Source organism: Crotalus tigris, unplaced genomic scaffold, assembly GCF_016545835.1.
Source record: "Crotalus tigris isolate CLP2741 ecotype Arizona unplaced genomic scaffold, ASM1654583v1 scf7180000017545.3456711, whole genome shotgun sequence".
NCBI lineage: Eukaryota > Metazoa > Chordata > Lepidosauria > Squamata > Viperidae > Crotalus > Crotalus tigris.
In genome coordinates, this window is record NW_024096464.1 from 263462 (window position 1) to 291056 (window position 27595).

The 27595-nt window shown below is 37.6% G+C and overlaps 1 protein-coding gene across 1 annotated transcript in view; it reads right to left on the reverse strand.

Annotated features, from left to right (window-relative positions):
* Positions 1 to 27595, reverse strand: part of LOC120304206 (cytosolic phospholipase A2 epsilon-like) — a 58151-nt gene that overhangs the window by 22240 nt on the left and 8316 nt on the right. Inside the window, exons 3-12 of the mRNA XM_039334514.1 lie at positions 27141 to 27213; positions 26018 to 26154; positions 24699 to 24830; positions 21577 to 21617; positions 15917 to 15991; positions 12320 to 12455; positions 11350 to 11486; positions 9703 to 9925; positions 7386 to 7500; positions 5929 to 6066 (exon numbers count right to left, since the gene is read on the reverse strand). Of these exons, the coding sequence (XP_039190448.1) occupies positions 5929 to 6066; positions 7386 to 7500; positions 9703 to 9925; positions 11350 to 11486; positions 12320 to 12455; positions 15917 to 15991; positions 21577 to 21617; positions 24699 to 24830; positions 26018 to 26154; positions 27141 to 27213 (1207 nt within the window). The remainder of the gene's footprint in view (positions 1 to 5928; positions 6067 to 7385; positions 7501 to 9702; positions 9926 to 11349; positions 11487 to 12319; positions 12456 to 15916; positions 15992 to 21576; positions 21618 to 24698; positions 24831 to 26017; positions 26155 to 27140; positions 27214 to 27595) is intronic.

Sequence of the window (27595 nt, forward strand, 5' to 3'; positions counted from 1 at the left end):
GAATATATGCTTTGATAAAGGATATAAAAGGGAAATAACTGGGTGAGTTTTAAGCAGTACATTTTTATAACATTTATGTTTATACCATTGTACTATAAAGGACCAAAATGGCAGGGACCTAACAGAGGCAGAAGAGATTAAGAAGAGATGGCAAAACTACACAGAAGAACTATACAAGAATGAGCTTAATGTCCCAGATAACCACAATGAAATGGTCACTGACCTCAAACCAGACATCCTAGAATGTGAAGTGAAATGGGCCTTAGAAAATCTGAGCAACAACAAAGTTAGTGGAGGTGACAGTATTCCAGCTGAGCTATTCAAAATCTTAAAAGACGTTGTAGTAAAAGTGCTACACTCAATTTGCCAACAAATTTGGAAAACTCAACAGTGGCCACGGGATTGGAAAAGGTCAGTTTACATTCCAATTCCAAAGAAAGGCAATGCCAAAGAATGTTCAAACTATCGCACCATTGCACTCATTTCACATGCTAGTAAAGTTATGCTTAAAATCCTACAAGCTAGACTCCAGCAGTATGTGGATCAAGAACTACCAGAAGTACAGGCAGGATTTCGAAGAGGCAGAGGAACTAGAGATCAAATTGCCAACATACGCTGGATCATGGAGAAAGCTAGGGAGTTCCAGAAAAACATCTACTTCTGCTTCATTGACTATGCTAAAGCCTTTGATTGTGTGGATCATAACACATTGACTATGCTAAAGCCTTTGATTGTGTGGATCATCATTGTGGCAAGTTCTTAAAGAGATGGGAGTACCAGACCATCTCATTTGTCTCTTGAGAAACCTATATGTGGGTCAAGAAGCAACAGTGAGAACCGAACACGGAACCACTGATTGGTTCAAAATTGGAAAAGGAGTCCGGCAAGGCTGTATACTGTCGCCCTGCCTATTTAACTTATATGCAGAGCACATCATGAAAAAGGCAGGGCTAGATGAATCAAAAGTTGGAATTAAGATTGCCAGGAGAAATATCAACAACCTAAGATATGCAGATGATACCACTCTAATGGCAGAAAGTGAAGAGGAACTAAAGAGCCTCTTGATGTGGGTGAAGAAGGGGAGTGCAAAAGTTGGCTTGAAACTCAACATTAAGAAAACCAAAATCATGGCATCTGGCCCTCTCAATTCCTGGCAAATAGATGGGGAAGAAATGGAGGTAGTGACAGATTTTATTTTTCTGGGCTCCAAGATCACCTCAGATGGGGACTGCAGCCAAGAAATTAAAAGACGCTTGCTCCTGGGGAGAAAGCTATGGCAAATCTAGACAGCATTCTAAAAAGCAGAGACATCACCCTGCCAACAAAAGTGCGGATAGTCCAGGCCATGGTTTTCCCAGTTGCAATGTATGGCTGTGAAAGTTGGACCATAAGAAAGGCTGAGGCCAAAGAATTGAGGCCTTTGAACTATGGTGCTGGAGAAGACTCCTGCGAGTCCCTTGGACTGCAAGGCGTTCAAACCGGTCAGTCCTAGAAGAGATCAACCCCGACTGCTCTTTAGAAGGTCAGATCCTGAAGTTGAAACTCAAATACTTTGGCCACCTAATGAGAAGGAAGGACTCACTGGAGAAGGGCCTAATGCTGGGAAAGATTGAGGGCAATAGAAGAATGGGATGATAGAAAATGAGATGGCTGGATGGAGTCACTGAAGTAGTAGGTGTGAACTTAAATGGATTCTAGAAGATGGTAGAGGACAGGAAGACCTGGAGGAACATTGTCCATGGGGTCGCGATGGGTCGGACACGACTTCGCAATTAACAACAACAACTAATGTTCTTTTAGTTATGTTCATGCTGAGTACAATGGTCTCTGACTGAAACTATGATGGAGTGGGCTTTTCCACAATGCAGCCTTTAGCTGCTTGTTGCCCTGGCATAACAGAACAATAGAGTTGGAGGGACCTTGGAGGTCTTCTAGTCCAGGGCTTTTCAACCAGTGGTATGCATACCACTGGTGGTACATTGGCAACTGGCAGGTGGTACATGGCCTGCCCAGCCCAGCCCACCCAAACGTATCGGGGGAGGGAACAAGCCAAAACGGCACAGCACACGACTTGCCCTGAGAGAGTTCTCAGGAGCTGCAGGGCTGCTTGTGATGAGACAAAGACCCCAGGATCAGCACTTTCGGCTCACCCGGAAGAGAAAGGAGGAGGGGGGCGGAGACAGGAGAGGCGATAAAAGGAGGCAGTTTTGGCGGGAGAGGGAGAGAAGAAAAGACTCCAGAGAAAGAGGCAGAAGAGAAAAGGCTTTTGTCATAGAAGTGGTGAGAGAGAAAGAGAGAGAGAGAGAGAGAGAGAGAGAGAGGGGGGGAGGGAGAGAGAGAGAGAGAGGGAGAGAGAGAGAGGGAGAGAAGAAAGGATTTTGGAGGAATGTGTGCATAAGAATGGAGACGATATTGGAGGAATGTATGTAAGAGACTGGGAAGGATTTGGAGGAATATGTGTGTGAGAGAGAATGGGGAGGATTTGGAGGAACGTGTGTGTGTGAAAGAATGGGAAGGATTTTGCAGAGTTATGTATGTGAGAAAGAGAGAAAAGGCTTATTGTGAGAGAAGCTGTGAGGAGAAAGGGAGAAGAGAAGAGAAGGAAGGAGATGGGAATGGGAAGAAGGGAGGGAGAGAGGGAGGAAAGGAGCCTAACCCTAAACCCCTCAACTGGAGATCCCCGGATCCCCCCACAGGTATCCCCTTGACCTGAGTGAAGTAGAGATGGCCACACAGCCCCACTCCCCCCCTACAGTAACCACAATGCTGATGCGACCTTCAATGAAATCAAATTTGATACCCGATATAAAAGGACGAGGGGGGGGGAGAGGAGAGGATAGAAAAGGAGGAGGGGGGAAGAGGAAAGGCTATAAAAAGAGAAGGGGTGAGAAATTTGTTAAATGAGTTTTGTCCCATTTTATGACTTTTGTTGCCCACATTTGTTAAGTGAATCACTGCACTTGTTAAATTAGTAAGACAGTTGTTAAATGAATCTGGTTTCCCCATCAACTTCGCTTGTCAAAAGGTTGCAAAAGGGGATCACATAAACCTGGGACACTGTGACCATCATAAATATGAATCAGTTGCCAAGCATGCAAATATAAATCACTTGACCCTGGGGATGCTGCAATGGTCATAAATGTGAAAAATGGTCATAAGTCACTTTTTTCAGTGCCGTTGTAACTTCAGTCATTAAGTGAACTGTTGGAAGTCGAGGACTACCTGTACTTTCACTTTTTTCCTTTTTTTTTTTTGGTCATCAAGTTTTTGACACCTTGCTAAGCGACTGGTGGTACTTGAATATCCTAAAAGTGGTACAATTGGTGAAAAGGTTGAAAAGACCTGTTCTAGTCCAACGCCCTGCTCAGGTAGGAAATCCTATAATATTTCCGGCAAACCGCAACTTCTGGATGCAAGCCATTCCACTGATTAATTGTTCTGTCAGGAAATTTCTCCTTAGTTCTAGTTTGGTTCTTTCCTTGATAAGTTTCCACCTGTTGCTTCTTGTCCTGCCTTCAGGCACTTTGGAGAATAGCTTGACTCCCTCTTCTTTGTGGCAGCTCCTGAGATATTGGAACACTGCTATCATGTCCCTCCTAGTCTTTCTTTTCATTAAACTGCACATACCCAATTTCTGCAACCGTTCCTTATATGTTTTAGCCTCCAGTCCCCTAATCATCTTTATTAGTCTTCTCTGCACTCTTTTTAGACATGCCAGAAATAAAGTTGGCTTAAGAAATCCCTTTCTGGTTTTAAACCCCTTCCTTCATTTTGGTCTCTGTGCTGGCCTGATCTTCTGTCCAGAGCATATTTACCAGCGTTCCTGATTGGAGGATTCTCCTGCTTCCTTACTTTCTCTGAATTAATAAAAGTGGAGGAAAGAGAAAATTTCATTTTTTTCCTATCACTTAGGCTTGAATGGGAAAGTAGCAGAATTCTGGTCAATTTCAACTGAAACCAAGGTGAAGTTTTAAAAAGTGTGCTGTCATAGGTCCATCAATGAACCTGGCAGGAGGGAGAGGACAGGGAAAAAAGTCCAGCTTTTACTGTTTGCTGTTGAATTTGTAAAAAAAAAAAAAAAAAAAAAAAGGCCATGAAGGAGGGTCTAGAGAAGAGGAGTTATTCCAGAGCACAATAGCTAGCGTTGGAGTGGAGGTGCTGAAGTAAAGCATTGTGGATGAAGAGGACAACACTGCATAAGAGGCCACGTGAGAAAAATGATGGGCTGAGTAAAAGTAGAGGATGATAAGGGGTGCCTCTAGTAATAATCAGTAGTCCTTACTTGAGCTGGTGCAAATAGCACCTACACTGTGTGAATCAGCCCTGTGACTAATTTAGATTCTAGCCTAACTGCCACAAGGAGGCAGTCTTTACTTATCTTTATCATAATTGAAAATGGCAGACTCAAGGGAAAAGAAAGTTATTTTCTGTTCATTCATGTTTTCTCCCTAAAAGCAGTGCTTTTTTTGTAAATTAAAAAAAAAGGTGCTGGAACTCACACATGTCATACAACCTGCCTTGCCTGCCCTACAAGGTTCCATCCAAAAAAGGGGCTGGAATTCCGTTCTGGGTGTTCTATGACAAAAAAAAAAAAAAAGCCCTGCCTAAAAGCATATTAAAAGGACAAAAGGAATGCACATATACAGAATTGCCTTAAGCAGGATGCTATTGTACTATTGAGTGTGATCTGTTGTTGTTCACAATCACAGACGACAGTGCCAACTTGTCAAATTTATGGTACAACATTGGAAGAAACTGAAAATGCTTTGGTGCAGTGTTCCTCAACCTTCTGTTGCTTGTGGCCCCCTTTTGACCTTGTTTTCCTTCTGTTTTCTACCTGTCCAGGTGCCATTGCTGGATATGGACATGGGATATTAAATAGTGTGTTTTCAGGCATCAGCAAGACAATGTTTGTAATAATTGTAAGCCACCAAGAGTTATCGACTGAGATGGGCAGCTATCAAAATTGATTGATTGATTGAATGAATGAGCAACAAAGCAAGAAAGCAATACAGATTTTTGCTTTTCTGTGTCTCTTCAAAATGTGCCCCTCCCTGTTCCATGTTTTTTTCCTGTGACTCCCTTGAATTATCCTATGTTTTCTAGGGGACCATATGCCCTCTCCCCAACCTTGCTTTAGATTACAATCGAAAACAATCAGCCTTGTTGATTTTTATTTTCAACCTTGTTTCTGGCAACTTTCAGACAAGTGGAATCAGAATTTTTGAAAAGAAATGCCATTGTTTCATGTAATGTGTATGGGTAGTTTAGAAACTCTAATACAGACATGTCAAACACAAGGCCCAGGGGCCGGATGCAGCCCACAAATTGGTTTCATGTGGCCTGCAAAGCCATCCTGGAAACAGTGAGGGAATGGCCCCCACTGCCTTGGCCCTGGCCCAAGCCAGCTGGGAGCCAATGTATAATTTTTTTGGTGGCCATCTATGCTGAAACGCATTCAGTCTTAGCTCCACAAGGCTGTCTAGAAACAGCGAGGAACCAGCCCCTGCCATGTCGGCCCCGCCTCCTGGGTGCACGCTGGGGAGGTGTCACTTTTTGTGAGGAATGAAGAAATGGACCATGCCTTAGCGCTTGCCCCAGTCCCACCTCCTTCTGCCAGAGACCCTCAGATCTGTCCCACTCCTGCCCAGGCCCCCACAGGCACCCTTGACGTGAACAATGTAGATCTGGCTATGCCCACCCAGTAGGCTGCATCCACCCTGGCCACACCCACTCGGCCCCCCGAGGGCAACCACAATGCTGATGCAGCCCTCAATGAAATTGAGTTTGACACCCCTGCTCTAATACATTTTTAATCTTTAATTAGTCAAAATGTTATTTAAGAAAGTTGTAAACTGCCTTGTGAAAACTATTTTTCAGAAGGTTGTATATATTTAAAAAGAAAAAGATAAAGATCTTGAAAGGCACCTTTCATAAAGCAGATTGGAGATTCTGGGATCTTCTTCATCACCCGACCCATGAAGAATTTGCTTCCAAAGTCTTCAGCACGAATGTAGGCCCCGTATTTTAACAATCCAACCTCAAAAGGAGTGAATTCCATCCACTCTACAACAAAATCATATGAGTTACAGATTCAAATGAAACACTGGCTTTGCAAAGTGTGATTTTGCAAATGGTTGAATGTAACTAAATTAGCCTTTTAAATTTAAATTTTGCTGTATTTCCACCAAGCTAAGTATACAAAAATATATGGGGAGAAATGGAATGTTGAAAAGCCCTGAAAAGACCAACCAATAATTAAGTGCCCAGGATCAATCGTCACACTGTTTTTTGTTCCCCTCTAATCCATCAGGTCATCAGGAATCAAAAATCACAAGAGAATGAAGGTGACAATCCTGCCTATTAGTTTACACGAGAGTCTATGGTATTTATGTTGGCTCTTGAATTAATGTCCATTGTTCTCCTGTTGAGATTTACATTTGCAGATGCTCTCCAAAGTCTTTTTTTTTTTTTGTATCAGATAGTTCTACTGTCCATTATCATTGCAATAACTCAGGGGTTCTCAACCTTGGCAACTTTAAGACTTGTGGACTTCAATTCCCAGAATTCCTCAGCCAGCTTTGCTGAGAGATGAAGTCCACAAGTCTTAAAGTTGCCAAGGTTGAGAACCCCTGCAATAACTGAAAGCTTAGAGAGAACAATGATGAAAATTAATGATTTCCTCCTGCTGCTCCTTCATGCTCACAATTGTATCTCTCTTAATTGCCAAAACCTCAAAATCTTAGAGTCAAACCCAATTTACTCAGATATTCTAAGCATCTCAGAGATCTACTGGCAATTGTCTAAAATCCCAAAATCCATTAATTCCCTTCCTCTTTCCATGAACCAATGGCTGGAACAAACTGAGAAAAATAATCAATTTTTCAAAATATCCTATGTTCTGGGAATGTGTGTACAACCATGTTATGGCTGAAAGGACTAAAAAAAATATAGATACTTGGGTGGTCCTTCCATAATTTCTCTCATTCCACAGGTCCTCTTACATATTTATCTTTTTCTCCTCATTTTCTGACTCCATTTTTTTTATTCTTCCTTTCCCCCAATTTAATAGGCAGTAATAAAGAGATATCTTGCTTTTTGAAGCTTTGCAAGAGAAAGCTACAGCAATGCATTACATCTTCATTTCTTCAGAAGATCTCATAAGAGGAAAGAGGCGGAAGAAGTAGGGAACAGGGCAGAATGTTCACCATTCATTTAAAAGAATAATATATATAATGGAATTGAGACTCCTTTGTTGGCTGTAGTCTAGACCAAAAACAGCACCACTGTGGTAATATTAAAATGAAATAAATGTTTGGCTATCCTGGTAGATCAATGACCCCTTATTATTATTGCATCATAATCAACAATATGGGTAATGCTACCTTTAAATTCTTGAAGGCTATATTTGTCCCTGGTGTTGAGGACTAAATACATTGGTAGAGGATTCTGACCATGATTCAGGGCATGCTTCTGCTCTGAAAGTGTGCTGCTACATCTCTGCAAAAATAAACCAACAACAAACCACAAAAATGTCATAGATTTAATCCTACTGGAACTAGAAAGAATCAGAAGAAGAATCCTAATTTTAATTTCATTCTCCTCATATATAACAAGTTATTATTATTCATTAGATGTGAACCTCAGTCAACTGAACATTCGAATTGACTGGCACTGATGGTTGACACAGGTTGCTGCCAGCACCTTAGGTATCAACCAGGTATCTCCTTAAAATGTAAGATGTGCCACGTAGCACAGTTTTTTGTACCATTGCTGGAATTATTGCAGGAAGCTGCAGTTTTAAAAAAATATTTTGCAAAGTTTTTGGACATAGTTCCCAGAGCCCCGATGACAATGGGTATCACTGCTAAATGTTTCATCCATAGTCATGCAGTTTTGATGGTCAGGTCACGATATTTCATAATTTTTCCTATTGTTGTTGTTGTTATTATTATTATTATTATTGATTCATTTCTGGAACAAATTCTCATATTGTTTCTCTATCCCTTTCACATTTCATCTGGGTTCATTGAAAAGAACAGAATTGACCAAAAATTTCTCTGAAAACCATTTAAAGAAAATTCTTTGATATTTTATTTATTGGGAACTCTACCCAAACTGCTGGGAGAATTTCAGACCACTTGGAGTATATGTGGTAAAATATCACCCGTGAATAGCATGGTATTAGCCTTTTGAGCTAGTTCAGACAAGAATGTCTATGGAGATTCTCAATCATCCAGTTCATGGTTGTGCCAAAAGTGCTTTTTCCAAAAGGCAACTGGGCTTTCTTGTTTTTTTCCTTTGAAAATGTTTTGCTTCTCACCCAAGAAGCAAAACAGTTCCATACAAGAAGCACAACTATGAGGAGTAACTCTATTTTTATTGTAAGGCTATGTTGACATAATCTTATAAGATTGAAAGTGTTTCTCTTCTCTCCTCTCTAGAAATCGTAGAAGGGTCTTTTCTGAAATGCTTCCCATACTCCCCCTTCTATTAGCTGAGCTATCGTTTACATGATGGTAGTCTAGTTTGTGGCTCTTCTTCCTGTCTCCCATCATTCCCACATGGTAGGCCCTGTTCCATCTAACATATTCAGATTGCCACCTTCACCTCTTAGCCCATTAGTTGGGGTTAATAGTATTAAAAGAATTCATTTAAAAATAACTAAAAACTACTTCTTAGAAGATAGATTTTTGATAATATTTTGACTGCCCCTTTTGAATCCTAAATACCCTATCGTTGGGGAATTCTAGTAATATATCTTCTCCCAATTATATCATCAGAAAAGAGACTGGAAAAAACTAAAGTCCACATTCACCTAGTTCTAAGTAAGGACTAAGTTTTCCTTCTCCATCTCACTGTGATTATCTGCCATTTTATTTGCCTGATTGCCTGGTGTCCAACGGAAGGGACATGGCCTGGTGACTTCCTCAAAATAATGTCATCTGTTGGGACTTGGGAGGTGTGGTTTTGCTATTATCTCCCCTGAGATTAAACCAGCCCTCTGTCTCTTAACTCTTAGGAAGGTTTGATGAGGTAGATGTTCTCTTGGGCATTGGGGCCAAGGTGGTAGACAAGCTCCACCTGCAATATATGTTTATGTGATTTCTTGACATGGTTTCTATTGTGTTTTGGTTTTTTATTATATGCTGCCCAAATCACATTTTTGCAGTCATATAAAAGCTAAAAAAAAGTTGGCTTCTCTCATTCTTAAAAGAGTTTCCCTAAATATTACATATGGTCCTTGTGTAAATTCAAAGCTTCGTTATGAAAAAAGTTAACATCAGTGTATATTAATTTGTGTATCCCTCTCAATTCTTTTTCCTTTTCTATGTATTAATTGTAACCTGCGATAAGCTATCTACAGCGTTCCCTTTTCTACGGTATTGGGTTTTTAGGAAAGTTTTAAGAGGTAAAGTGGCAGAAAGTGAGCATATCAATGAATGCATATTAATATTCACAGTACTTGTTAAAAGGATTTGATGAGTGTTAGAAATAAAAAATGTGATTCTGAAGATTATATAAGCATAATGTGAATGTAAACTTTTGAGGATGGGATCAGCCCAGGCACCCTCAGCCCCATACCAGGTTTGTACAGTGCACATTCAAACTGTTATGATGTTGCTTGCATTGCTTTGATTTTCCAGCATGTATATTCAGCTTTCTATCAGAACCATTTAACAAAATGGACACATCTATTACCCCATTTCCTAATGCTTGGTCAATGAAAAGTCCCCAGAGATCAGTAATGCAGGTTTTGTAGCCATCCTTTTGCCGCTGCTTCAGAATGTCACAGTATTCTTTTAAGTGGTCTAATGTAAAACAGTCCAGCTTGCATTTGGACATGTTTTTGCGAGCGTCTGCAATTGGTCCTAAAAGATCCTTTTGTGACCAATCAGGTTCTTCATACAGATTTGAAAGTGTCCTACAAAAAAGATGCAGCTTGATAATGAGATTTACAATTCCCAAATTATATTAAGGGTTGTTAACATAATTTACTATTATTTAATATTTAAACACATAACCATCATGCTAATTTAAAAACTGTTTTAAAAAAAAGAACAAGAAGAATTGTGAAGAAGAACAAGAAGAATTGTGATGCAATTTTTAGGATTTTCCTGCCAAAACACTTTTAGAAAATATTTAGAAAAAATATTTAATAATAGTGAAAATAAACAATTAATTCAGCCTATCCAAGAAATCCAGACACAAGTTTTTGCCAGGTTAGCCAAAAAAAATTTTTAAAGTAATTTTCAGTCATGTAAATGTTATCCTCTGTTTTTGAGCTATCATGGGAAATTATAGCCAATCTGCCAAAGATGGTTTTTTAAATATGAAAAGACCATGAAGACAGGAAACATGTGTTGGAATATAGTAAGGAGGTGGATCCCTAGGAGGGAGGGGATACATTCCAGATGACTAAGAGGCAACTCAGTCCAGATCTTATGCTTAAGAGAAAAAGGATGAAGATGACCCCTCCCTAATAGTTCACAGAGTACATGGTACATGCAGATTAAAGTGCTCACTTTGGCAAGATTTTATCTATAGGTATGAAAGAATAAAGAACTCAGCTTGGAGGAATCATCATGTGTCGTTCCTGGATTAGACAAAAGGCGTTCAAATTTAAAACAAAATTAAGAACAGAACTCTCCAACCTGGTTATGCACTTTATATATTTACTGTATATTTGGATATTTCATCCTGGTATCGTGTCCTTTTCTCCAAATCACACTTTCATCTATTGGAAGCCTTCCCAAGGCCAACTGGTGAATTTAATGGATGAGAACTGCCCCATATGTATGCTCATATAATATCATCATTATTCTGTATACAGGAAGTAAACAGATTTTTGTTTTAATTTGATTGGTTTTTTTTTTAAATTTACCAAGTTGGATACTTCATTTAAATATTACCATTGGATGGGAGTTAGGAAGCATGCCTTTTCTGTGACAGTCCCTGGCCTATGTAATATATTTAATCTATTTAGTTTTGTATTTTAATGTAATTTTATGTATTGCTTTAACTTTTGATTGGAGGGGCAGATATAGGAATATAAATGGGAATATAAATTCTAAATAGGAATGTTTTAAATAAATTTTAAATGTTTTAAATAAATTCTAAATTTTGCCTATCAGTTCCATTTTCTCATCAAATTACAGTGACATTTAAAAGACTATGCTTATTAGCAAGAGTGCAATATGAACAGCCAATATGAACGTATTTATTTTATTTATTTATTACATTTATTTGCAATCCATCTCACCATAAGGCAACTCTTCTTCTCAGAATATGTGACAAGGATGTGTGTGTGTGTGTGTGTGTGTGTGTGTGTGTGTGTGTCATTCTTACCAAGAAGAGCCAGAAGATCCAGAAATGTATGTGAGGCAGTCTAAGAGATTCAGTTTCTGAAGACCAAGTAAATGGCCATGAAAAGCTGTAAATGCCCGCGCTCCACCTCCTGTGGCCATGATAGCCACCACAGGCACCTGTTCAACAAATAAAGCCCAAAGAAGTAAAAATTTTCATTTTACCTTTCGATGGCCGATTTGTCTGAGTGCCAGGCTTCCAGGAATTTTTGGAAGTACTTTGACTTGGCTTAGTCTAGGATACTCACAGTTTCCTAGCTGAAACTATGATTAAGTCTGCCCATATGTTGCAATAATGTTACCTAGATCAGTGGTGGCGAACCTATGGCACGCATGCCAGAGGCGGCACTCAGAGCCCTCTCTGTGGGCACACATGCCGTTGCCCCAGCCTTGCCTCCCCCATGACTCCCTCCTCACCAGTAGCCGCCCTGGAGGAGAATCACTCCCGAGCGTGGCACACACGGAGCAGCGCAGCCAAGGACATGGCAACCAGGCAGCGTGGACAAGACTCTGCCCTCACGCCACATCACGCACAGTTGGTGCTGTGGGGCATGGGCATAAGGCGTGGCCAATCTGTGGCGTGGCTGCCTGGGCAATCTGCTGGGCTGCTGGGCTGCCTGGGTAATCTGCGGTGGGCCCTGGAGGCGGTGAGTGGCCCTGTCGGCAGGCAGGGTGGGGGACAGGGTGGGGGTGGGACAGGGGGAGGGCATGGGGTGGAGCGGGAGTGGGGCAAGTTTTGGGGCACTCATTCTCTAAAACGTTCGCCATCACGGCCCTAGATATACTGTGAATTATGAATTATGAATGTATTCATTTATCAATCTTCTCCGTCCTATTTCCAAATCTGCATAACTCTCGCATCTATACATGGGTTTGCCAGAGGTCTAGATAATTAATTGAAAACAAAGTCTTAATTTATCCATACTGAATTGCAGTGGTTATGTTTTACATACCTCATGATCTTGCAAATCATTGTCCATGCAAAGAACCCTTTTCATGGCAGCTGCTACAATTTTCTTCCTTTTCTGTATAAATACTTGTTCATCTGGACACAGTTCATAGTCTAAACGTACATCAAGCTCTTTTTGCCTTGCGTATGGTCCATGATGAAAGAAATAAAATATCACTGTTATGATTAATTTAGGAAGACACTATAATAATAACCATTAATACGGAAAAGAATCTCAAGCAAAATCACATTTCCATCCTAACCCAGCCATAGGACTGAAACACCTCAGATGATAGTGGAGGCAGCAGAGATTATTGCATCATGCACAAAAATCATTGCAAGACCAAAAAATCAGGCTAGGGACAGATCATTATGGATAAAATCTAGCTAAGATCCAGCTTGATGACCCATTGTCAATCAATAAATTAAAGTATTTTCTCTTACCACTCTTTTATCTTTACATATAAGCCAACTGATTTGTCCTAGAGATAAAAATATTATTAATAATGTATTAAATTAAATATCATTTAATTGAAAGTTAAATATTATTTATTTGAAAGAGAATTTTTGAAATCACTGTCTGAAATTGCTCCCTCCTTCACACGTACACAATCCTATTTTGAATTCCAAAAAACAGGAATGGATATTTGTGTAACATTTTCCAACACCTCATAGAAAAGAGTCGATCCATACAACTACAGCACAATCATCACACTCCTTCTATATATTAAAAAAAGACATATCAGAAATCACAATTGCAATGCTACAAGTTCCTGGCATCACTATAGCCCACAAAGCAACAAAATCTCTTCAAAGCAATCTTAGCAAACCTGATGTTGTGGTTCCGGCTAATGAAACATTCCAAAGAACTTCCAGGCATTTATTTTCCTAAAAGTCTTTTATTGTTACAAAATGTCGGCACAGGCACAACAGAGGGATGCTAGGATCTCAGTTCTCTTTCTCTGAGCAGTTAAATTATCAGCAAGTTCCCTCTCTAAATTTGCCGTCATATCTCACACTATCCAATTAGTGTGAAGGTCAAAGAGGTTTTCTTCCTCTTTCTTTCCCGGGCTTTACCCCCAACGTCCCTTCTGCTCTTTATTAACTCCATATTTACCAGACAATTCTGCATATTGTCAAAAGCAAGAATATACAATATTTGCAGCATTGACACCTGAAAATCAAATAGCAAACTCAAAATGATTTACAAAATATAATGGTTTTGTCAAGTTTCTAAGCCCGGTTTTGCTGGTGCAATAAATATTGATTGCGTGAGAGGTGGGCAAGCACGTGCATGTGTGCTTCATTTGTGTGAGCAACAGGTGCACTGTCCACCATTCACCTAAATGGAGCTGCGTGCACATGCATGCTTGCCAGCCACTCACATAGATCCATTCCCTCTTCTCTCCTCCCCGCTGGCCCACAAAGCCGGAAAGTTTGGGGAATTCTGCTTTAATGCACATCTACTGACTAACACTCAAATAAAGAGGCATCAGCTGTTAATCAACACCAAAAGCACCAGACAACTACATGCCAAACAGAGATGAAACAATACTACCTATTGACACATGACCTTTCCCAACCTATGACATTCCAGTGATTTACAGCCACTATTCAGCTAGTTATATGATTCTGCAACAAGCCACAATGATGAAAAAATGACAATATGCAAGCTATGATGTTGTGAAGCCAATCCCACTCCTTTCTATTTACTTTCCATCTTACATAAGTATGCAAGTTGCGAGGTTTGCATTGTGATATCATAATGCAAGTTTTGTTACTCCCCCTGACTAGTTAATGGAGACAGTTCTACTGATTGAATCTACACATGTGCAATGTGTAAAGATTACTATAACTGAAAGATCTACTGTAAGAATCCATATGAGTTGCATCAATTCAAGGCAGATATCCTGCTTTAGCGACTAACACCTGAATCTGTAGGATCAAGGTACAATGGAATTATTGAAAAGTCTGTTTACAAAAAATAATAAAGACTTTCAGTGCATCCCATGCACATGATAAAAAGAGGATTGGACATGAAGTGCTGAGCTCTAGCAGAATTCAGTTTTAACTAGCATGATCAGGAAGGACACTCCTATAAATCAGGCAAGTCAAGCAATTATTCCTTCTCTAGTTAAGATTTTTGTTTACCCAACTCTGGAAAGTTTTAGAGTTTTATGATCCACTGAATTTATTCTAAAGTTCATAATAGACCTACATGACAGGTAAATTACACATGGCAGACAAATTAAACATTCCGTATATTCAACATATTGTGCAAGACTCCCCATGATGTGTATTCTCTGGTTCCTTAGAAGACTTACATGAAGCAACACCAGAGGCGATTGCCTGGATAGCTAAATTGGACATCCAGTTATGAGGCCTCTGCCATAGCCCCGTAAAAATTGTTTTTGAACAATTACATGGATTGTGTGTATATGATTACTTCTCTTTGTCCTGCTTTCATCATATGTTAAATGATAATAACAGACAAATCACAAAAATAATTTAAATTTTGTATTTCAAAATCTTCTGGAAGTTTAAAGAACAAATGCCACAAGAAATAATCTTTATTTTTGGTTTCTTCTTCTATTTCTCCAATAAGCAAATGAAGAAGTTTTTAAATGGAACCAAATGACTTGATTTCTATGTGATCATCCCACGTAATTTCTTCATGTTTGGTGACACTGGGGACATCTTCCTACATGTTTGGAATTTTCGATACCTCAGATTTTATGCAGATGCCAAAGTACAGGTAGTCCTCGACTTATCACCATACTGGAACTTGCCCATTATTGTAAGTCTGATAGTCATAAAATGGGTCACCTATGTGACTGACCCAATTTTACAATCTTTTTTTGTAGCAGTCATTAAGAGAACCCATTGTTCACTGTGTGTTGGTTTTGCAAAACTGGAAGTAAAGATCAGTTTTTGGTTTTTTAAAAAAGTAAATTGTCATTAAATGATTGTGGGAGAATGCAAAGGCTCTAAATGTGTGCCTGTTGCTCATTGTCTACAATGCAGTCACGTGATTGGGGGAATGCTCCATTGTAACTTTGAATAGTCACTAAGCGACTGGTTGTAAATACTGCTGTATAGCAATTTTATCTTGCCTCTTTGTAATATTTCTTCTACATGTCTGCATAATAACATTTTCCTTACTTTACTTGAGATATCTTGAGGAATTGGAAGTCACAACTGAGTACATACCTTCAGAGTCAAACATTTCTTAGTATCTCTAAAATATCTTTCTCTGAGTACTTGGAGACCTTTTTATAGTTTCCACAAATTGTCCAATGTGTGTATGGAGGGGGGGGGGTGTGCCCTCCTCAGATATTGTTGAACTATTTCACACATCTCTTTTCATTGGCCAGAATGGCTGGGGTAATTGGAATCCACAAAATGTAAAGTTCCATGGTTAAAGTTAAGACTATTCCTCTACATTTGTTACCTTAAAAGTTAATTTATATGTTTAATTAATAATAACATATTGAGCCACCCTCTCTTTTTGCAAAATAAAATTAAGTTTTTAATCTTTTAAAAGATTTTATAGATTTTCCATATTCCATCATGAAACAGTATTTACCTTGGCTATAATGACTTCTTTTTCCATTGACATTGAATCCAGAGGTAAAGTAAGACAAACAGTTTTATCTGTTTTTCTACCTGAAAAACACTAAGAGACAGAACAGCTTAATACAAAACAGCCTTAACTGTTGCAAACCTGCAACCTTGAACTCAGTGGAACTTTCTCCTAGGTAGATATGTATAGGATTGTAGTGTGGATTTGTTGTATTAACACATAGTAACAGCTATTAAAACAAGGGCATCTTCAACTTATTGCAGAACATATTTCCATTGGTTATAATGTTGATTTAAAAAAACTGGATTTTTTTTTTAAATCAGGAACTATGCTATGTTGGTTGATGAAGAATAGGTGTCTAAAGGTTGAATCACGGCAACTAGACTAATTTTTGTTTTTTGCTAGTCTGAGATGTTTTGCTGCTCATCCAAGCAGTTTCATCAGTCAGAGCAAGCTAAGTTAGGCAGAGAGTTGTTGGAATGTACCAACTCTTGCCACATTAATGTCAGGGCTTTCCTTCCCAAAATGCATTGCAATATGTTGATGAAAACTCTCAATCATCCAGGCAAAGATGTCAAAAAGTTGATTTATGGCAACTGGACTTTTTTTTTTTTTTTTTTTTTTTGCTAGTCTGAGATGTTTCATTGCTTATATGAAGCTACTTGGATGAGCAGCACAATGCTTCAGACTAGCAAAAAACAAAAATTAGTCCAGTTGTCATCATTCAACCTTTAGACACATTTGTGTGGGTGATTGAAAGTCTTCATAGACATATTGCAACACATTTTGGTGAGGAAACCCCTGAAGTTGGTGTGGCAAGAGTTGGTACATTCCAACAAATCTTTGCCTAACCGACTTGCTCTGACTGATGAAGCTGCTTGGACAACCAGTAAAATGTGTCAGACTAGCAAAAAAATAGCTCAGTTGCCATGATTCAACCTTTAGGTACTGTATATTAGGGATTTTCAACTGTAAATCCAGAATCCAGTATATTGCATTCATTGGAAGATAAAGAAGCCTATGTGCTTTTAGAATTTCTCTGTTTTTATGAATGGGGGGGGGAGTTGTATGTCACACAGAGAGTGTTGGAGTTGGACAGCTCTAGTAAATTTAATCAATTAATTAATTAGCAATCTTCTATTGGTTCGCAAGGCTCTGTTGTTAGAGATAGCTGTCTAACATATTTATGAGGTGCTGGATCAAAACCATGTTCTATATGAATAATTAACAATAATTAACAACAAAAGAAACATTTTGGAAATATTCACAATAAAAGCAGGTGATGCTCACTGCTGCTATTTCTTTGTTGGCAGCTCCCACTTCCTACTACTAACTGAAAAAAGTGCAAGTGAGTTTTACCTCTGTTAGCATTCATCTGATCCCCCATATTCTAAAGAGCCAAATTTCATTTGCAATTTCACTTCCCAAAGTCTTCTCACCCAATCTGGCTGCACATTTACATTGGAAGACACACGTATACACAGACAAACACCAACACACAAGGTTAACCATCACATTAAACTGAAATATGTGGGCATAGCTTATTTGTTGTTGTTGTTGTTAATTGCGAAGTCGTGTCCGACCCATCGCGACCCCATAGACAATGTTCCTCCAGGTCTTCCTGTCCTCTATCATCTTCTGGAGTCCATTTAAGTTCACACCTACTGCTTCAGTGACTCCATCCAGCCATCTCATTCTCTGCCGTCCCCTTCTTCTATTGCCCTCAATCTTTCCCAGCATTAGGCCCTTCTCCAGTGGCATAGCTTATTGGGTACAACTAAACTAGTTAGAATTCATTAACACTGTATGATTCACTCCCAACTAAAGTCAAGTCAATTGAATAGATTTAGCATCATCAGCAAATTAAACCATTGCTCAGAATAAGAATAATCCTTGTTCACAATAGGATAGAAATCCCAAAGAAGTTGCAATACCTTTGTTGATCTTAGAAAATACATTACTATTTGATTAGGTTTAACCAAGGAGAAAATAGGTTTTCTACTCATATCTTCCATATATATGGAAATAATGTATCATGAGACAGATCACAAGTATGTCCATCAGTCTGATAATAGGGGTTAGCTACCTCCAGTAATGGCTATAGGTGACCTTAGAAATCATTAGGGGGGGTCAGTATTTTTCTCCAAAATAAATGTATGCTATAGGACCGTGGTGGCGAATCTATGGTACACATGCAGAGCCCTCTCTGTGAGCACACACACCGTCGCCCCAGTCCTAGGCCTTCAGCTGGGTTTCATAAAACTTTTTCACTTTAGGCCTCCACTGCCACATGCAAAAAAAAAAGGTTCAATCAATTTCAACTTCTCACGGGAAAAAAAAATCTCGCAAAGTTGGAATTGTTTGATTGAACTTTTTAGTTCTGCCCAGTCTGCCATTATCACCAAAGCCATGCACACCCAAAGGGCCATGCACACCCAATGGGCCATGGCTACTTGGCACCCGACAATACATAAATGAGTTTTGGGTTGCAGTTTGGGCATTCAGTCTCTAAAAGGTTCGCCAGCACTCCTATAAGACAAGTAATTCAAATACATTTGCCTTGCTTTTTGAATTAAAATGTGTCTTTAAAACATACACAGATATTCTTTAGTAATTCAATTTTCAGGGCAGATCCTTTATACTTGATGCATTGAAATTCAAGAGGAACAGAAGAAGTCAACAGAACTTTCTGAGATTCTTCATAGGATCCTTGCAGAATAAATAAAGCAATTTCATCTGTGGAGAGGGAAAGGTGCAATTACACAGGGAACTGACTCAAGAATGAAGTCAAACTTAACTTGCATCCCATGAAAAATAAAACAAACAGATATTTGCTAAAATAAAATGTTACAATTCTCTAAAGAGCATTCCACCATTATATATCTACTAGTATATAATTTTGCTGAAAATGTTTGTTATGAAACAATAAATATAATGTATATTCCAAGTAACTAAGTAGGGGTATATGTTTCTCTCTGTGTGTTTTTAAAAGCATATATTAAAGAAAACGGTATGCCTATATATCTTCCTTCCTCCCTCCCCTCCCCTTTTCTTTCCTCTCCTCTCCTCCCTTTTCCTTCCCTTTCCTTCCCAACAGGCAGTTAAGGTGGGGGAGGGAATGAGGAATTGCAAGACTGAGGGAACATTGAAAATGAAGATCACAAGACCACAGTAGAAGTCCAGCAGTGCAGCAGCAACAGCAGCCAGTTGGACTGAAGCAGCCATAATTTCCCCAAATTTCATTCTCTCCAGAGTCATGGAGCCTGGATTTTGGACACATTCTGTAAGTTAGCCCATTTGAGGAAGCTTGATTTGAAAATAGTTGCTCTGTGATGCATCATTTCATCCAGTTAAAAGTCATGTCAACTAGTGTTTTAGTAGTATTTAGGTAAATGCCATAATTTTATAGTCATCTCTTATAGTGATAGAGACAACCTGCTAAACAGGGAATATATCCAGAAGGGCAAGCTGAGATGTCCCCTGTCCCCTGAGACTGGGAACAAAGAATATTATTCTCCCTTTTTACAAAATACTTTGCCTCCATTTCTAGTTAGTGTTCTTCTGAATGATTTTTCAATGGGCATTCAAGGCAGAAGTCTTTCTGTAGGAAATCTGAGATTTAAATAATAGAGGAATCATCTTTTGTCAGATTTTGCTTAGTTACGCATATGGCCTTGAAGCTATCTGGAGTCAATGATCTATATATATTGGATTTAACTAACTACATTTGTATTGTACATTTTTTTACTCTGTGATCAACATGCATTCATCTGATTCATGTCCTTCAGCTGGCAGTTAAAACAATATAAACAAGCTTTTAAATTAAAAATAGATATAAAACAATACATTTCCAAGTTTACCTTTTGAAACACAATTCATATTATTCACTTCTATCTCCAAGCAGGAAATTTCACGGGACTGTCAAAAGGGGACGAAAATCTTAATGGTCAAAGCAAGATAACTTTGAAAGAAATAGAACATCACTAGGAATGTTTTACAACATGAGAATTAGCCAAGAATATCTAACTTCCTAAATTAATAGCCAAATTAGAATTGTGTGCCTATTTTAAATACATGAAGTTAAACAAAGTTTTTCATGAACATTAACAGCACTAAAATATGGGAGGCATCTATGATTGGTTCTGAAATTGATTCAAGCTGGAACCAAAATGGAAAAGTTTAAGAAAACTTTAAATAAATATTGCAGATCAGCTTTAATCTCTGCATCCTTTGGTTGGGAGCAGATGTAATTGTCTCCTTAGAGATGCTCTGATTCTGCTAAACTTTTCTGAACAAAAGTCCCTTAAATTGCCTGAGAGGCCTATTTATTTATTTGTTTGCTTGATATTTATTCGTTCATTTATTTTTTTAAATGCACAAATCCACTCAGTATATAATCATCTTTGGGTAGCTTCCAAAATGGTCTAAATCAGGGGTAGGCAACCTTGGCTCTTTTATGACTCGTGGACTTTAACTCCCAGAATTCCTGAGCCAGCCAAGCTGGCTCAGGAATTCTGGGAGTTGAAGTCCACGAATCATAAAAGAGCCAAGGTTGCCTACCCCTGGTCTAAATGAGTCACTCTACCACACCATTTGCATATGCATTTGTGTGTTTTTGTGGATACATTTAGTTCGTACTATCATCATACACTCCCCTCATGCCTTTGCTTCCCAATATATTTAGGATTCCTCTTTCAGATTTCATGCCTGCTTATGTGAGAGGAAACTCAATTAAATATGATGGGCTTTGCTTCATAGCATTCATGCTAGGCTAACCAATTTATAGCCCAGTATGGTAAGTAATACTGGATTGTGCTGAAGCCTCTGAGGCTGCTGGAAATTATAATTAAAGGCATAGTTCCTGTGTGATTTTCTTATTCATACCACAAAAGCAAAGAATCTCTGTGTATGGCTATAGAGGGTCTTTTATGTCTCATTTCATTATGGTGAAACTTTATATCATCCACCTCAACTAATTGCACTCACACATTCTATTCACACACCCACAAGATAAAATCAAATTTAGGATTGCAGAGTTAAAATAGCCATACACCCACCACAACATGAATTTTTAAAAAGAGATAAAAAGCAGAATGGAAATTACCACTAATACACCATTGGTAACAATATTCTCGGGAGGAACTGAGCTGAAAAAAAAATACATATAATAGATTTTGGTTATTTAAATCTGTCTTTTATTTAATTTGGGGTGGCGTGAATTAATGGCATCACTCTCTGTATTAACACCCAAGACTAGGATGAAACTAAACATCATTTTGACTATTTTCATTTTGAAATAATAAGATTGATTATGTGCCATCAAATCATTTTTGCCATTTGAGGGTCACCTGGGTTTTTTGTAATCCCAATCTGGTAGTTTCAGAATAGACATTAAAAAAAATCCTACTACTTGATCTACTGCATATGGTGACAGAATCATAGATTCAGGTCCATCGTTTGAGATCAGTGAATACTGCAAGAATAAAGGAAGGCTGAAGAGAGGTGGAAGGTATAAATCCCAATATGCCCACATATTCCATGTCAGGATATCAAACAGATGCATGCAAAATCAGACAACTCTATCCAATACCCCATGCCACCTTGTCCACAGTTTCCATAGGAGGCAGGGAAGCATTTTTTTTGTGTTACAATTTCTTAAAAGTCTAGGAGGTACTTACATATTTTCCAGACTAAATTCGACTTCCAGATTTTCTTGAATCTATGAAAAAATAATGCATTATTTCATTATAATATATATGGAGTTATCTCCAGAAAATGCACAAATTCCTTTAATATGCAACAATATATTAACTTGATGTAATAGGATATATTTTCTTTTACTGCTACCTCACTCCAGATTTAAATATTAATGGTATCATGTTAATGGTTTGTGTCTTCATTTCATTATGTGGGTATGTACCCATTTTAGCAAGAGGTCCTGTCTGATTCCTGCTATCACATCTCTGATAATTAAACTTAAATGTGGGATTTCATCAAGCTCATAAGCTAATAATACCTCTAAGGATGTTTAAGTTCAGCCAGTCCTCATCTCTTATTCACTTTTGGAATCACTTTTTGATCGTTTCTAAAATATTGAGAACCCTCAGAATGGCAAATTTCACAGTATTCACTGGGTAAATTTCCTTCAATCTATAGTGAAATGATTTCTGCATATGAATGTCAAGACTCAGAAAAAAATAATTTTGAAGTGAACAGCAAAGGAGCAATCAGCACTCGTTTTGGAAAGTTATAAACTGACTAAGAATCCAGAATCAGTGTTTCTCAACCTTGACAATTTTAAGGCATGTGGACTTCAACTCCCAGAATTCCACAGCCAGCAACACTGGCTGTGGAATTCTGGGAGTTGAAGTCCACATGCCTTAAAATTGTCAAGGTTGAGAAACACTGATCCAGATAGATGTGAAATAAAATTACATGAATCTTTCATGTGGGAAATTGCTGAGGTTGTTTTAACTCTAAAAATAAGGTGGGAAACATAATAAGCTGGGAAGTTGATGTTTGGTCACTAGAGGGAATTAGAAGGAACTAAAGATTGCATTCAAAGGAGAAAGACTTAAATTACTGGATAAGAATAGAACAAAATGTTTTAACACTGGATTTATTTAAGGATATTTGGAAACAATGGATTCAGAAATTAATTTTTAAAAAATATCTTTTTATTTTTAAATTAAATAAATTATAAACAGCATGTAAATATGTTGTAGAAGAGGAACAAGTTCTACTGGATAAGACTGAAACCAATTTAAATGTGGATTTGGAAATGACAAGTTACAAGAATTATATAGCATTATATAGAAAGGGATGAAAAACTGGATGTACAAATAAAACTGGCTGAGGCTTCAACAATTAAAGAGGATATACTGTACATATAATAAACCAGGAAAGTGTTGTAATCTTCCTATATTGGATGAAAGAGCTTGTTAAAACTTTGAAGGATTCTGTGACAAGAGGCAAAAGAAAAATGAAAAGAAGTCAAGGTCTAAGATCGAGATCTGCTAAAGTTTTCAAGTTTTTCTGATAAAAGACAAAGAAAAAAATGAAAAGAAACCAATTTCTATTTGAGGGTACTAAAAGCTAAAACTTAGGGAATAAGGGAGAAGGAATATGAAGTAACAGAACAACAGTTGGAACTCCCTGCTCAAGTAGGAACCCCTGTACCATTTCAGACAAATGGATGTCCAGTCTCTTTTTGAAAGTCTCCAGTGTTGGAACAGCCACAACTTCTGGATGCAGGTCGTTCCTCTGATTAATTGTTGGTTTATTTATTCAAGGTTAAAATAGATATATTATTATCTTTGACAATGAATGGACTTTTGCTAACTTGGACTGAATGAAGGGCTTTTAATTTCCTGTTTTCAGATAAGAGATAAAGTATGGGAAGAAGTGTTTATTTTGTACTTTAAATCTATTTGACTAACATTAATACAGTTTATTTTTTCAGATAACTCTTAATGGGCTTTGATTGACTATGATTTGGAGGATTTCTATATAGATAAGGGTATATATATGTGTGTGTGTGTGTGGGTGTGTGGGTGTGTGGATGGGTGAGTATGTGGGTGTGTGGGGGTGTCTTTGATAACATTAAAAATGTGAATCCTGGGTATGTGCATGTTAGCAAAACCAAAAGGAAAATCGAACACCAAGATAGAAGTATAAGCAAGACTGTTTAATATGAACAAGCCTATTTGTTACAAAGTCACTTAGCTTTCATCAGCCAAACTGCCGGCATCGTCAGAGTGAGATCTCCTGGATCTTCTTTTACTTTCACTCTGACGATGCCGGCAGTTTGGCCAATGAAAGCTAAGTGACTTTGTAACAAACAGGCTTGTTTATATTAAACAGTCTTGCTTATACTTCTATCCTGGAGTTCAATTTTTCCTTTTGGTTTTTCTAATATATACATATATATGGATATATATACATAATACATTATATTTATACATAATATGGATATGAGCTATGGGATGAAGAAAGTCTTTTTTATTTTTAAAGAGAAGTTGATGAGTTGTTTAAAAAATGTGTTTATGTCATGATGAGGGAGAAATCACTTCCTTCCCCCCTTATTATATGTGTTTTTCCTCTTGTAATATTATATATAAAATACATATTGTAGTTATTATCTATAAAATCTGTAATCTTTAATAAAATTATTATATTAAAAAAGGATGTCTGCAACATAATCAGCAGGTATGTCCTCCATTCACCTGAATCCAGTACAAGCACAACTGCAATTAACTCACTGATGTTTGAATGTCATTTCCAATTCATTTAAACCAGACATGTCAAATTCACAACATCACATGGCGTCATGTGATGTATTGGGACTTTTTTCCCATTGCTAGCAATGGGGTGGGTGTGGTTTTGGTGTGACACATCCGGCCTGTGGGCCGGGAGTTTGACATGCCTGATTTAAACCAAAACTCCTCAAAGTCACCTCTTGTGAATAAAATAGCAATGATGACATTTTGCTTTCAAAGTATATTCTTGAAGGATGACTATATCTGAATGTCTGTTTTAGACATGTGAATTCATTAAATATTAAAAAAAAAATCCCACTACAAAAAATTATTTTAGTAGTAAAGAATTTTGAAATTTTAACTATGACACATATGAACACCAATGAGGTTCCTAGAATAGCCATCCTGTCCTTCCTTGCCTATTGTGTTTGATGCTGAAAGTTCCCATTAAATCTATTATCATCTCTTCCCATTCCTCCACCAGTAAATATCAGAAATTTTATTGCTTGTTATTCCTTTGACTAGTAGTTCTGACCCCGTACTTTTGGATCCAATGGAAATGTAAGGCAAATTGTTTCTCCAAGCTGAAGTTTAGCAACATCAAAGAGAACAGTGAAGGGTTGGTCATCCAAAAGGCAGCGGTTTTCATCATGAACCATCAGCTCCAAAATATTCTGAGAAGAGAAGGAAACTTAAATCATCAGGTTTTGAATCTAGATTACAAAACCAAAAAAATAGTAATATTCTCTTCTCTTCACACGAAAGACTCCTCCTTTGCAAGATGGGGAATGCTATGGTCGTAAATGTGAAAAACGGTCATAAGTCACTGTTTTCAGTGCCATTATAACTTTGAACAGTTACTAAACAAATAGTTGTAAGTCAAGGACCATCTGTATTATTAGCCCAACCATTTCAAACTGGTATTTGTTGCTAAGGGATGTCATTATAATGTCTTTCTTAAGTCAGTTTTACAAGAATTGATTACTTGTTATGCAAAGTTTTTATAAACTCTACAGCTACCACAACTTTTCTACCTGTTGTCATGAAAGACATTTCAACAGCTATGTAAATAAAGATTACTTTAACAAGCCAGATAACTCTTTTATTTAAAGAGAATTGTAAAATAATGATCTCCTCACTTGGAAACATTACAGTCCTGGAGACAGACCTTGTTCCACCATTATGCCACTGCCCTTGAAGAGCTGGCTCTTTCAACAAGCTCTGGGACTTAGTGATTTGTGACTCCACTTCCAATGTTGACCAATGCTTAAAGGTTATTTAATTATTATTTTACTTCCCTCTTGCAAATTCATAACACTTGCAAGTGTTATGTATTATTTTACATTTAGAGTTACTACGCTGATTGTTAATTGTATAAAAAAAGTAGCCAAAGTGAGTAACCCAGCTGTAGATTAAAAATTATTTTGATTCATTTGTCAGATTGTTAACTTCTGCCTTATTCATCTTTGCCATTGTAAATGTTTTTATTTTATTTTGCCCTATATATATATAAAGATATACTAATCAATGAAAGGATCCCAAAATTAAGTTTCCCTTTTACTAATGCTACATATTATATCATAATCCAGTTGCTATACCACTATGGTTTAATTCTGTTATTAATAACTGCAATGCTATATTTACCAAAAAAAGTTGTTAAAATTATTACAACCATACAAAAAATATCTTATGAATGTACACCCAATAATTGATCCCCAGTCTGGCACTGAAATAGGAATCAGATAAATATGTTCAAAAAAATATTTTGAATTAATGCCTCTTCACAGTTGAATATTTACAAAATAAGCATCTGAATGTGGTTCTGGAACTCAAAGAGAAATATAATGACTTTGTGTCTTACTTTGACATGATTCTGTATCCTGTAGCAGAAGGTTTCATTCCATACTGGATTTTTACAGTCCTTAATGGCCTTTGTCTGAGCCGTTTCAAATGAAGCTGATGGCAGGAACAAGCTCACATAGCAGTCAGATTGGCTAACTGTTGGGTTTTGAGTTTGTTTGTTTTATAAAAAGAGGGATTAATGCAGCATTCCTAGAACAGATGCTATCATCAAAGTTTATTTTAATTCCTGACAAGATTGTATACACATACATATAACCAGAAAGTATAAAGAAACCAAGAGTTTTTTTAACTAGATCTAATTTCTGAATTCACAATGACTGAATGGATGTTAAAGTTTAGATCATAAAAGCATAGAACTACATAAGCACTGACTGGCTTTCGCTATGTCCACTCAATGCATAGAAACTGATACATGGTCTCCAGTCTTTATTTTATTATTATTTTTAGTCCTCTGAAGATGGCCTTGTCTGTAATGGTTACATTAAATGCTTTTTTAAAAAAAGGGGGGGCGGCTTTTTAGCAACTTTCCTCTGCTATTTGTTTGTTGAATTAGACATATGAAGCATCATCTACATATACACAACTTGCTACATTCAGAGAATTTACACAGTAAAACTAAATTGCACAATGACTACATGGGTCAGAAAAAAATATGTTTGATGATAATTAAGTTTTTACAGTATAAACAAATTGTTTGAATTTTCATGAACATGTAAATAAGAGGACATTTTAAAACCTATTCTTCCCTTATCCTAAATTTTGTCTTTCAAAGACAATTAACAAAGGAAAGTTCCACAGTCTGGATTAACCTTTCAATCATTGTTAAACAGGAAAGCTCCCAATACAAACATCTTTTGGAAATGTATCATGTCAAACCGTTCCCCTTCTAATAAGTCTCTACAATCTATTTTGAAACCAACACTTTAAAGGAAAAAATGTAATTTATAAATAAAATAAGGAAAATTCAATTCTTTTAAAATTGCATATAACTTTGCAGAATAATAGCAACTTACTACATTGCATTATAATATATTATTTAATGTGAATATCTATGTCAGAGCAAATTAGTAGTGGATATCCAGTGTACCAGATGGAATCTGTAGAAATAGCAAAATACTCACATAAATCGGCTTTTTGTAAATTGGTTATTTGTATGATTTTCACGGACAGCAAACTGCAAGATGCCTTCTCCATCTGCAGAATAAAAGCAAACAGAAGTATTTACCGCCCTGTGTCCATTAACACATAGTCAACCACTGCAGCTTTCCAAGGGGCCTTTAAGCAGAAAGTCAGGTGAGAAATTCTGCCTAGAACATCCAGGACATCAGGTCATTGTACCATGAGGGAGGGAAGGGAAGGGTGTATGGAGTCAGGGAAGCTGTACATGAGCTTCTTTTTCATCTGTTTGTGAGACCTGAATGAATACTTTAGGTGAAGCTCTATTTAGTGAAGAACATTTCTGCTTGCTGTTTCCTATGTCTAAAATTGCCAGCCAGATATCACCTCCTAGAGCTTCATTGCCATAGTGTTCAAGAAGAGCATGCAGTGTTGGGGGGGGGGAGGTGAAGTTAAATAT